Source organism: Ips typographus, linkage group LG10 (assembly GCF_016097725.1).
Source record: "Ips typographus isolate SLU linkage group LG10, UJ_Ityp_2.0, whole genome shotgun sequence".
NCBI classification, from domain to species: domain Eukaryota; kingdom Metazoa; phylum Arthropoda; class Insecta; order Coleoptera; family Curculionidae; genus Ips; species Ips typographus.
In genome coordinates, this window is record NC_138431.1 from 7,171,549 (window position 1) to 7,185,304 (window position 13,756).

At 36.0% G+C, this 13,756-nt stretch overlaps 1 protein-coding gene across 4 annotated transcripts in view; it reads left to right on the forward strand.

Moving 5' to 3' along the window:
- sm (heterogeneous nuclear ribonucleoprotein L) overlaps nt 1-13,756 on the forward strand; it is a 58,210-nt gene that overhangs the window by 39,871 nt on the left and 4,583 nt on the right. For 2 of the 4 annotated variants that reach the window (XR_014179553.1, XM_081988598.1), the window contains exons 7-11: nt 4,972-5,282; nt 7,620-7,787; nt 7,846-8,022; nt 8,076-8,283; nt 8,781-8,920. Coding sequence is in view for 3 of the 4 variants with exons in the window: in XM_081988598.1 (XP_081844724.1) it covers nt 4,972-5,282; nt 7,620-7,787; nt 7,846-8,022; nt 8,076-8,283; nt 8,781-8,902 (986 nt within the window). In the remaining variant the exon portion in view is untranslated. Of the gene's footprint in view, nt 1-4,971; nt 5,283-7,619; nt 7,788-7,845; nt 8,023-8,075; nt 8,284-8,780; nt 13,647-13,756 lie in introns of those variants that run through there. The other 2 variants (XM_081988597.1, XM_081988599.1) reach the window with 1 other exon arrangement.

A 13,756-nucleotide genomic window follows, 5' to 3' on the forward strand; every position in this document is an offset into this window, starting at 1 on the left:
AAGAACAAAATGCAAATTTCAAAACTTTTCCCCCGGGTCGTTCATTTATTAAAAAAAAATGTATCGTTGCGTGCCTGCTTCGACCGAAAGTTTCTTCGCGGCCAAAAAAGAAAAATGCCCGTTTCATATTTCCCGAAGGGAATTTTAATTTGAGGGGAGTGAAACGATCCAAATTAATTGCTCGTATCTGTTTTAAGTGTTAATTTAAATGAAAAAACAATCTAATTACCTTAAATCTCTATACTAGGACTGAATCAATCAGCGTCTCTGTTAATTGCCCTTAAAAGGGCATCAGTATGTCCAAACACGTTCGCCCTTGGGCACTCAATATTGCGGGGCGTATTCATTATTACCCGGCTTTTGGGGTTGGCATCGGTTCTTAATTCGGTTTTATTACAGTGTTTTTTTTCAGAAAATTTGTTTTTATTGTGTATAATGTTGACTGGCAGTCACTTATTAAACCATGTTTACTCAGCTGTAATGTGTTTGCCCAAAATTGAAGATTTCTTTGTAATAATCTGAAAATGTTCAGTTAAATTTTCGATTTTAGCAACTTGTTTACTCTTTCGAGCATCTTAAATCGTATTTTCAACCTTGAAACCACGAAAAATCGTTTAAACCGACAGTTTAGTTATAGTTTTGTGCCGGCTTCTATTAAATTCGCCACGTACACGATGAAGTAATTCAGCGTGACAAATAGCTGGACTACGGCTACGTTAAAGGTCAATCTCAACATTGAATGATCGGTTCCTGTTTTGAAGGCACTTATTGGGGTACACAGAACCGGGAAACGTGCGAAGCGAATTAGGACAAGAGTCGTCAGAGGTCCCAAGTTGATTCCATAGGGACGTTCTTAACTCGGCTAAAATTTGTTCTATTCGTTCGGAAATGGAAACATTCCTTCACCAGATCACTCGTTTTATTCATCACTTTCTGTTACTTTTGAAAGTCTAATGTCCAAAGGCTGCTACAAATAATCTACATAAAGTTGTATGATTGCTTTAAATATGGGAAAATTTAAAACATTTCTTAAATTTTTGTCTGTACAGCGTGTCCAGGATAAGGAGGGCGTTTTTAGGATCCCCCATAGTCCTTATTTACACATTTCTGCATATACAGCGTGTCCGGTTTACAACCACCATGAGGAACTCGGTTATTTGAAGAGATACAAGGAAGTTTGAATTGGGGGCAAAATTGAGCAGTTAGGATTAAAATGCCGCTTTAAAAATTGATCATTTTTTAGTATTTCCGGGGTTATGTGTAGTTACTTATGTTCTATTGGCGTTTCAAGTTAAGATTTGCAGCGCCAGTTGAACTAAAATCGGACTCTAATCTAACCTAACATTATAAATAATATGACACTGTCACTTCATATTTGCTAAATTCCTAACCAAAATCAATGTAAACAAACGGAGAGAAATGACAGCTGGAATGCCCGACACTATTTTCAAAACTGATCACCAGAGGGAGGATCATTCACATTTCCATTCTAATCTCATGCTAAGGGAGAGACAAAGATGGAAATGAACTTTGTTGATGACACATTCGTTTTGTCTAGAGCATTGATCTGCAGTAGTTCTTCTTACGGATAATTAAATTACGTTAGCATGTGTAGAGTGCATAGAAAAGCAGCTTTCAGCTTGCATTTTGTGACCTGATACTATCCCAACAGCACTAACCTTTAACCAATGAATTCCTGAAATATCTGCTTTATTAATTTGAACACCTTGTATATTGGCAGATTTCTTAATAAAGAGTTGACCTTCAAGAAGAATTATCGCATTCTGGAGAGGATTTTCTCACGTGGGGACGCTTTTAAGCCTCGTCGATAAATCTGTCACAGCCTGTTGGCGCGCGTACTTAGCGCAATAGCTACAAAGTTTGAAGTGCAATTTCCAGAGACAAATAATAGGATAATTAGGAGACAAAAACTGGGTCCGCGTCCTCTAAACGGAGTTTTTCTTCTACAGGTTGCGCTATGCATAATTCCCTTGCCAACTGCTTGATGAATTAATTTTATTTTAGAGGAAAAATATGCAACGGACTGCACGGCAAAACGACCTGTTTTTGACACTGTGCCAATATTTTCTGATTCATTTTTCCTGGTTGGTTTCCTTGCATGATTCACACACACCGTGTAGTAGGAGCACAACATAAATTCCATTAAGCCTAAACTGGAAATTTGAAATAACCCTGCTAAGTAAACTTGGTGGACCAAACCACTCCCAGTCACGTCGAATTAATTCGGATTGATATAAAAAGAAACAATAATTAAGTTTGGATGATTCAGTGGCCGTATAAATAGATCTGGTCGGTACCTTACATAATACATGGTGATCCCATTAATAAGTCGCTTCGAAAATAAAGTGACGCTTTTCGGTACGGAAATATGATTATAAATGCTTTAACATATTTATCGACGCTCGTATTTATTCCAAAAATTATAATTACTTTTTGTTTTACTTACGTTTCTGATGCGCTCATAAACAAACGTCCTTGATTCGGTGCCAATATTTTGATTGGAACTGTTTATTTTCGAATTTGTCGTTACAGTCGTTAAATCTGCAGCTTATGAATGATTGCAGAACGGTGCAAGCACGTAAATAACATTTACAAAATTTCCTAATTATTAACATAGTTTGTCAAGTGGAGATTGTTGCACAATACCTATTTGCAGAACTAAATCAGCTTGAAATAAAAAAAGTAAATACAAATATACGAGGCAATATATTTGGTGTTGGGGGACACACCGAAATGTCCGAAAAAGCCGCCAACAACGGTCATCGTATGTCATCCTATTCTCGACCCGGACAATCCAGCCATTTGCTTGTTTTAGGACGTGGGGATCTTGTCCGGATGCAGTTTCCGTATAAAATATGGCCCCCGACGTGTAAACACTGTTGCTCTGTTTGTACACAACGCGTTTGTTCGATTCATTGGTCGACTGCCAAAAATGCCGCCTTTGAATGTCATCATTCTTTGTCGTCCTATTTATTAAAATGTTTTAAGGGCAATTAATCTTCGTCCCGTTAAAATTCCCTTCTTTTGCCTGGAATTACAGTCATTTTACTCGATTAAAGCAGATTTAGCATAATAAATTTATTGATTAACATTGTAACAAAAAAACTTTCTTAGAATTGTCTTAACTTGTCAGAAGTCTCTAGGACCGTTTTGAAGGTACCTGAGATCTCTAAATGTTACTGAGAACTTTTAGAGAACTCCATAAGGGTCTTAAATCGTCCCAGATTTGTTTTCAATTGTCGGAGGCCTCTAGGACCATTCTGAAAATTCCATAGACCTCTAAATGCTACTGAGAACTTTCTGAAAAGTGTCTTAAACCTTCCCATACCCGTTATAAATTGCCAGAGGCTTCTAGAACCATTTTGAAGGTGCCAGAAACCTCCAAATCCTACTGAGAACCGTTTAAAAAGTGCCAGAGGCCTCTAGAAGTGTTTTAAATGGCAAAAGCTTCTAGTTCCATTAAGAAAATGCCAGTGCCACAACTATTCTAATTTTTGTATAAGAATTGTTTAATTTGTTGGTATACAGGTGTGGTAAATCCAAAAGCGTCCATAGGAAAACCGCGTAACGGACAGAGAAACGTAGGTAATTGCATGCGCGGGAGAAAGACAGAAAAGGAAAAAAATATCAAGTAGGCCATATTTCTAGCGCGCTGTTGCCAAACGCCGTAAGTATTCAATACCCTCGACAAACTTACTTCCGGCGTTTGGCAACAGCGCGCTAAAAATATGGCCTACTTGATATTTTTTTCGTTTTTTGTCTTTCTCCCGCGCATGCAATTACCTACGTTTCTCTGTCCGTTACACGGTTTTCCTATTTTGGATTTACCACACCTGTATAAACTTGGATTGGTTGGTCATTACTCTGTCGTAAGTTATAACCTAAAACTATAGTCATATTGACAATCAATCAATATCACATTTAATCACCGACATACGTTTAATGCTGGTGATTGTGACGCAACAGTCAGAAGTAAACTGAACAGACTATACTTGTGTAATTAAAAATGTATAGTTTACAGGGTGATGGCATATTAGAAATATCTAGAGGCATTTTTTTTGAAATTTGGAGTGTACCCTAGGTTGGGTCCACACTCTTTTTCTAAAATATTTGAACTTTACGGGTGTTGTCAGATCAGTCAGAAAGAAACACCCCATTTTCTAATTTTATTTCTGAATTCCTCGCTAGAAAGCTAGTAATTATTCTTAATACTTCCCTAAACCTATATTGCGCAGTTTTTCAGATATTCCATAAAAAAACCCTGGAATACTCATCATTTTAGAAAGAAATTCTAAGTGGATCGTGTTATATAAAAAAAGTTCCTTGTACTCTGTTCTTATTAACTTTTTGTTTAATTAAATTATTTACCATTACTTATGGGACACCCTGTTGAATAAAATTGTAATAAAGTTACACCTAAACCAACATACATTCAGACAACAAAGAGAGTAAACCAGTAGCAACCAGTGTTGCCTTATTGAAATTGTACAAACAACTCCAGATACAGAACTAGCTTAATTAGTGAAAGTTAGTGCAGCAGAACGCTGTTTAATTCAGTTTTGCCGGGGTAGCTCTGCTGCTCTTAGAGCAATTTAAATTTTTCATGAGGTGGTGCAGGAAAGTGGCACCGTTGCAATTTTAATAAAGATTCGCATACGGATGCAGACAAGTTATGTACTTGATCGGTTTAGCTTACATATTTTACTGTTACCTACTCTAGTGCGATGTTTTAATTATTTATTGTTCTGGAGTGGTTTTTGAGGGGCTCGATTAGCATTCGGGCGAAAGAAAAATTATTACTGCGTGCCATCTTTCTTTTTCTTCTAATTCGTTTTCAGGCCGATTTCTTTTTATTAAAAACTCAGGTAATTCATCCTCGGAGGTTTTATTAAATTTCCCTGCAATTGTGCAGAATAAATTGACTTTTTAATAACATTTACTATTTTTCAGATCCATTCCCTTCTGATCCGCACCGTTTTGACGACTTGAGCAGCGCGGCAATAGCCCCGGGGGGGTACCCACACGACGCGCCACCCTTTGGTCCGGGGGCGGTCGCTGCTGCCGCTGCCGATGTGTTCCGGAAAGCGGGTGCCCCCACACCCGCAGCACCCGCCCCTGATTTTAGGGCGGCCGGTGACACCCCCAGAGCGAACCCGTTCCAACAACCAGGAGCTGTGCTTATGGTGTATGGCTTGGATCCTCTCAGAACTAATGCGGATAAGCTGTTTAATTTAATGTGTTTATATGGAAATGTGGCCAGAGTGAGTATTGTGTCGTAGTTTGTGGAACATTTGGTGGACTGATTAAAAGCTAATTTGACCTTAGAAAATTAGGAAACACAGTCACGTGACTTACTAGGTCTGCCACGACGTAATGCTTGGAAATTTTTTGATAAACTGTTTTTGCAAATGACAATTTTCGTAAGGGTCAAATTTGCCTGAAACACCGCTGCACTATCCTAATGGGTTTCGAGCTATGTTGGCCAGTTAGTGCAAGCGAAAATCGACCTTAATGATTTAGTATTTCTACTACTCTAGATTTTGCAATCATGGTGCTAGGCTTGTGCCAAATATCAGGGCCGTATTTGCCCGATTTAAAAAAAATCTTTTAAAGATATTAGAGCGGTAACAGTCAAGGAAAACGTTTAGTTAGCTTTGGAGCCCTCTGGCGGCCATATTTTTTGAAAGCCCATTTTATTTTCTATGCATTGACATATAAAAGTCTATACAAAGTGTTGTGTGTGACAATAAAGACAATTTTGACTGAATTTGACAACTACTACTTTAACCTTCATTAATTCGGTTATTTTGACAGTTACAGGGTGGTCCCCCAAAAAATGATTTTTTTAAATAAGTGGCGTAATATAAACTTTCTTTAGTTTTGAACAGAGAATCAGAGAGAATTATAAGAAGTGTTCCATTGAAAAACTAGACTTTCTGTCTTTTTTTAAAACTGATTTTTTGACCACACTGTATTATATATTTTGACGTTTTTTCTGCACATGATAAAACACAAAAATTCCTGATATGTATAAATTAAAAATGTTTTGGAGACCAAAAATATCAAATTGTATATAAAATGTTTATTATCTCAGAATCGGATACAGATAGGTATATCAATACTCGAAATATGTCTATAATTTGACGTAGAATCTAAAAATGCAAAAATATACAGGGTGTCCCATTTAAAATAAGCAGCATTTTATATCTGCTTCCGGTTATCGTTGCACGCATATTTTCTTGTTTTACTTTTTTCTGTTTTAAAAAGGTTTGTTAGACTCTCCAGTTGTGGTAATTTATGAAGTTAGTGAGTATTGTTAGGTTAGGTTACATTAGTTATTGGGAATTATTAGGAATTACTGGTCATTACTGGCATATTAGAAATTAGGGTACAAAATTTTACTCAGCGAAATTTCACCTCTCGACCAATCTGAACTTAGTCGGTTAAATCCAGAGTTAATTCAAGATTATTTCCTTTATTGTACCAGCAGCCAATCAAATTCCGAGAACCTTTCTAGTTCCACCAATGGAAACCGTTTTATACTGATTAAATCCCTGGCTGCTAAAATTTAACAGTGATTAAACACCACCTACCTTTTTCGAATACGTTTTTTGAAGAAAATTTGATATTAAACAAAACGGGATTTAGACACTTATAAAATTTAAGTTATCTTCTTCAATATTAACAATTAATAAATCACTGTAACGTAGTTTTCATTAAATAATTACATAAATTAAAATATTTTGACGTATGATTGTCAATTTGAAATGTAAACAAAAATATACATGGCTGAACGAAAATCTGTCATCTGCTGGGGTGAGTTCAATATTATCATTAATTTCATCAGGTTTAGTTTAGTATTTGTGTTCTAACTATGGTGTTTTCTTGTTAATAAACTAAAATGTGAGTTTTCAGGAAATAATCTTGACATATACCCCTCGGCGTTCACGTTTTATCACGTAAAATGTGCATTGGTAGGTTTTTTGCAAAATTTTTCTTTTAGGCAAATGGTTTCGACTAAATAATTCTTTGGAAAAAATCCTTCGACCTGCGGTCTCAGGATTTTATCGTCGAATTATTTAGTCTCAATCATTTTCCAAGCAAAACTTTGCAAAAAATCACCTATGCACAGTTTACCCGATAAAACTTGAACATCTCGGGATATAACCTATGACTATTTGACCGCGTGAAGGAAAGCATTCTGTTAAATTCGATTCCAAAGTTGACCGTGACCTGCACACCTAATAAAATTCGACCTTAAATATAACGTTGGCCCGTACTTTTGAAAGGGTCTTCAGTTGCATTCGGACTAGAATCAAATTGCCGGAACGAAAACGCTTTAAGTACTTTCGTTCTGTGAAGTTAAGGGTTAAGATAGCTGTTCGTTTGGGGTTAAAACAATGAAACTATTCGGAGAAATCGATACGAAAGTAGTTTGGATAACATTGAAGTTGCTACAAGGGTCTTTTGCAGCTTTGGGCTGTTTACAGACGGGACACTTTAACTAGATAATGGATTTAGCAGAGCGCAACTGAGTTTTAGTTTAGTAAAAGAATTTCATCAGAAACTAGGAAGTAAATCACGTGTTTTGTGTGTAGATAAAGTTCCTGAAATCCAAAGAAGGCACTGCAATGGTACAAATGGGCGATAGCGTGGCCGTAGAACGTTGCGTCCAGAATTTGAATAACGTAGCCGTAGGCCTGACAGGGGCGGCGCCCTTAATCAACCACCACAACAAAGACAGCCAAAACGAACTGGACAACTCCGTGAGCCTTCTGCAAACCAGTACTTAGTAATTCGCCTGCACTCGGTTGGCTTTTTCAGACAAAAGAACACAAACTACAGTTGGCGTTCAGCAAACAGCCCTTCCTCAGCGAGGTCACGAATCCCTATCCGTTGCCAGACAAGTCACCCTCGTACAAGGAGTACCTCAACAATAAGAACAACAGGTTCATGAACCCGGCAATGGCCAGTAAGAACCGTATTCAACCCCCAAGCAAGGTAACCAATGAGTCTAGCTAAAGCAAGAGTAACAAACAAAATTACTGTTGCAGATTTTGCACTTTTTCAATACGCCACCCCAAGTGACGGAGGCGGAACTCGTCCAGGTGTTCAAGGACTACGACGTGGTACCACCTAAAGCAGTGAAATTGTTCCCCATGAAATCAGAGAGGAGCAGTTCCGGTTTGTTGGAGTTTGAAACCACCACGGAAGCTGTGGCGGCTGTCATGGCTTGCAATCACGCCGCTATAGAAAGTCCAGGTAAAAATGTTAATATACTCCAACCTGTGAAAATTTAACAATGGGCCTGTCCCACAATTTTTTTTTATTTCATAACTACAAAGACGGATTGAAAATATTATACCCGTATTTTTTTGTTTTCAAAAATATTAAGTCTAAATAGAAAAAAAATGATGGTAAAAACTACATTAATCTCATGGTTAAAACGCCCGCCGCCGGTGACGTACTACACTATCAACCAATCAGCGACAAGAAGTGGCAAACAGATGGCGTGCAACAGCCAATAAAATCGCCCAGAATTACGTACGTCACATGCGCGCCAAAACAGATCTTTTAAATTTAATGGACAAATTCAAACTAATGTAGGAACATTTACGACCATAATTTTTTCTTCAAGAATATGAAAAATTAGTTTTTTGATCCTATTCTTTGGATTCCAGTCATTAAAACAAAAATTTATGATATATGGGATAGGCCCATTTTAAATCCGTGGTTTTAATAAAGTTTCCCATTAACAGGCACTAAATTCCCGTTTATCATGAAGCTGTGTTTCTCGTCATCTCGAAGTATGACGATCCGAAACGGGGACAACGGGGACGGATCAGCGCCGGTCAAGGACGATTCGAAGGGCCCCAATTGAGCCGCTCCTGTTCTGTTCGTACGTGTAAATTTGTTTCGTTGTTATTGATTTAATGACTTGGTACGATCACACATATCCTTTCCATGTTTAATGTTAATTAATAATTTTATTGTTGACTTTTCCGTATTGAATTTTTGTGGAAGGCGTCCGGTCGAGTTATTGGACGCCCGAGATTGTGCACTCGAATCGAAATGCGCGGCCAGAAAGTGCTCAAAAAAACTGTTATGATCATTATCACGTGCAATAATAATTCGTTAGTATTTTGTTGGCAGTACAGGGTGTTTTAAGTTTTAATACGCAAACTTAAATCGCATATTATACGTCTAAAACATAACTATAGTAATTATATTCCAAAAATGCTTCGTTAAAGAGTGTTAAAGTTTGAATTTATTTGTAGTTTACAATACTACAATTTATCAGAAAAAACTCCTACTAACTACGCTAAATTGAGATGTCCTTTCTGAAAATAAAAATGCAATTTAATTGCGAAACGGTTACAAACACGGAAAAATAATACCAAAAACTTTCTGAATCAAACAAGGATTTTGAATTTTTACGAAAAAAAAAAACATTATTGACTAGAAAAAAGTTTTGGGTAAAACTTCAACACTCTGTATCTCTTTAACGAAGCAGTTTTAAAGCACACAACTGCAGATATTTTTAGACGTAGAATGCGCCTGTTAAGTTTGCGTATCAAACACCCTGTATAGTTTTTTAGGGTCCCTTTCTAATTTTGACTGCTACTTTATCCAATTATGTTAATTAAGGACCCAACCGGTCGTACACAGTGGACCAAGGAAGCATGTTTAATTCCTTATTGTTTTTTTTTTGTACAGACTCACTTTTTAATGACGTCACCGTACAGCGTTGCCAAACTTTTAATTTTAAAACTAACCTGCTAAATTTCGGTCCCAGGACCGATATTATAAAAAATATGACTGTAGAACGTTTACGTTTTTTTTTAGGACAATAGGTTACATTTTAGCGGTTTTATATGGCTAAAATTAGCTTTAATTACATATCGTAATTTAATACAAAAAAGTTACTAGCGTTAAAAAAATATGGTGGGTTTATGCTCATTTACGATTTATCATATATTTTTGCTCATTTAAGATGTACTATAGTTGACATTTGACAGGTTTGCAATACGATTTTTACCTAAGAATTCTTGAGTTACATCTTAAGTAGGTCACTTTTTAAATGATAAATGTTAAGTAGTGAGTATAAACGGGAGCGCCATATCTTAATTTTTTTGATTAATTTTAAATGAACATAAACCCACCATTATATTGAAGTATTGCAACGATGTATTTTTAGTGCGCCGAACTAGCCTACTTAGTGAATTCGTTTTTTGTTTTTCACACAGGCCGATTCAATGTTATTGTTACAACCATCTTAGAATTTCCCTAAATTTAGGGAAAAAGGCTTAGGGAGTTACCGATTTAACACCATGTCCAAATCCACAAAACGGCTACTTATGGACATGTCCCGGTAACAAGATAGTTACAAACTATTCAAATGGGGAATTTGACACAAATTACAAAGTCTTATTTCCAACAATTACGGTTTGCTTTCCAATTTCTTTTAGATTCTTGAAAATATGAACCACCAGTTTTGTAATACAAAGGATAATTAATACTAATCTGTTAATGAAAGTATGAATCCTGTAAACTTCAAGTTAGAATTGAACCACAATATTGCAGGAAAATAGGGAACAAACGAAACTATTGGCAACACCGATGAGAAATATTGTTTTCACATAATATAAAGTGTCATTTTATTGGTAGGCACCGTAGCACGTGATTCACAGCACACTACTCGATAATTCAAATCACTCTCCAAATTCACAGCCTACTAGAGGCCCACCTTTTTAAAGAACGGTTGACATAGGACATTAACTAAAAGGTATTTGATTGTCACAAAGTTTGTTTTTTCCTAGATATTCCATTAATATATGGGGTGTCCCAAATTTGAGCAAGAAACCAAACCAATAATTTCTTAAATGGGTTGACCCATTTTTTATTTGATCTACACGTCAAATTCTAGGCCTACTTGACGTAAAATGTCTGTATCGATCCTCAACTGTTTTTGCTCTGGCAGTCTTGATTGGCCGCCAATCGAGCAGAAATTAAGTTTTCCGGTTCGCCCGCTAGATGGCGTCAAAGTTAACCTTGCTTTTTTTGTAGTTTTTGCTAAATATCACAGACACTATTGCCCAGAATGTTTTTTCTATGATATGTTCAGTAAACTGAAGCAATGATACCGGGACATGTTTATAAGTAGTTGTTTTATGGATGGATTTTACCACCATACTCTTGGTGTTGCTGTAACAACAATTATCGGTGTCGGGACCTGTTTAGAATTAAATTTTTAAGTTAAAACATTGTGATTGATTTTTCAACGAATATTTACTTAATTACGATCTCAGTTGGCACTGTTTTTTATACGCGAGCCTCCTTTCAGTCGCTTCAGCTTCTTCGTATTAAGGGATATTAACCGAAGTCAATATTTATATCAACTACGTGTGTGTTTCAGAACTTTTTTAGCAAGTAATAAACTCAACTGACATATTTTAGGGACATATCAGAAAGATATTTTTTAAGCAATTTTTTCGATTGTTAACGTTTAAAAAAGAAAAAGTTATAGTTTTCATCCTGCGGGACACGTTCTGTGTTGATTGATTTACTTGGGACGCAACATTTTTGAAACTTTAGTGGAAATGCTTGTGCTGTAACATTTTTCGTCCAAAAAACAGAAGCTATTTACACCGTCTTCCTCAAGCCTCAATTCTTTTCCTTGGAGCGCGGCAATAGACAAATTGATCCGTATTATTTTCTAGTCGGGTGATATTTTTACGCAATTAATTACATGGCCTAAATAACGACTTAAATTATGACGTGCTAACTATATAATTATATTTATCGCGACAGCTCTGTAGGGAAAACCCTCGTTCTAGTACATTTCAAATGCAGTGTTGCCAAATTAGAGTTAGCATTGATCAAATAATGGTTGTTTCTCATTCAAATTCAGACAGAATTTGATGTGTATTCAGTGTGATTTACACATGTACTAACTGAACATGAAGGTTTCAAACGTTGGTTTTCCCTTAATATTTTTTTATATATTCGCCTAGAATATTTTTCAAGTCACACATTTACCCTTTATAGTTTCCCCCTTCCCTCCCCCCACCCACCTGGAATAAAAAAGACAAATAGAAAATGTAAACGTAGTATTAAAAAAAATGATTATTATTATCTAAATACATATAGTTTTAGTTATTTATGGGACGGCTTCTGTAATACGGGAGACGTTCGAAATCTATTTAGTCGGTAGTCGCTGTTTTAGACACTGTATACCTATTTGTGGTGAATATTTAGGTAATTTTCGCGGTGTTTGACGATTATCTTTAGTGAAATCACTTGTTGCATATCAGACCCACTCTATAAATCACATCAGCACTCGTAATAAGTACCTGAAGACGTACACGACACCAAAATACATAATCACTATATACGCTAAATAATCGGTCAAATGCCGGGCAAATCAAAAAATGAGAATCAGATTCCTGTGTGTTATTTATTTCGTAGTTGTTTACTATTTCTCTATGAACTAAAAACTTGCATCCTGCAATATGTGTCGTAATTATAATAATAATAATAATAATAATGATAAATATATTTAAAAGAAAAAAAAACATTAGTTTTGAGTCAATTACTTGTGCCTCTAGCGTAATCGTGGTAGTTTCACTATTCTCGTTTTAACTTCATGTATAAGTAAACTAACAAGAAAATCGTCTCTCTCTCTCTCTCTAATTCGTGCTTCGATCTACGGGCTTATTTCTCTCTGTGATACTACCTCAATTGTTATGTTTAATTTTATTTTTGTTAATTGCAAATTTTAAGACTGTTATTTGTTTTTTGTTTAAAAAAAAATATTTTATCACGTGTGCCAAATGTTTTTCAGTTTCTGTCTCTGTCGCTCTTCACTGCGGGATATAGTGTAAATTATTGTAAATAGTCCCGGGACGGGCGAACGACGCACAGAGGGAGACACTTAACGTTTAACAAACACAAAAACCCATCCAAACACCTGAATTACTTACACGTTCAAAAATACATTTTATACTACTACTCCCCATGACAAATTACTAAGAAAAAAAACATCACGTGTTGTTATGTCACACCTAATTAATGACAGTGGCTATAGTTTGTGATTGGTCAAAAAAAGCAACTCTCTGCTTGCTACTTTTTCCTGACCAATCACAAATCTCCACTAATTTTTAATATAAACTCCATCTGAAGCAACGTAAACGTCAACATTGCAAGAGATATAACAGCACAGTGACGTTTATGACCAGTTTTTTAAACCCAACGAAAATCCACACACAAAATCTAACTTTAAGTAAATGTTATCCATGTATTTTCGGAGCTGTGTATAAAAAATTACTAAGAGTATTATTATTAAAAAAAATAATATAATATAATACTAAACGCGTTCTACACAAAAAGATAATATTAACGCCAGAAAGATATTTTTGCCCCTGAACCTACGCAGCTGCGACCGTTCTTCCTTTTAACGCATTTTTGTTTTGCTCTTTGCTTCCCCCCCCCTCCCCAGTTTTTACGTTTCGAAGAACTGTCGCTCTTAAAGTGCGTGGTGTCAGGGAAATGTCTAATTTTTGTCTTTTTTTTCCTATTTTGTGTAAATATAATAAACGTGGCTAAAAGTAAAGTATTAAAGTGAAGATGTGTTTTTGAACTGTAAGTTCCTTTCTAATTTCCTGTATCTTTAGTGAAAATTTAGCTTTAGCGGGTCTACTGAAACAGGTCTGTGAGAAAAAAAAGTTTGGGAACC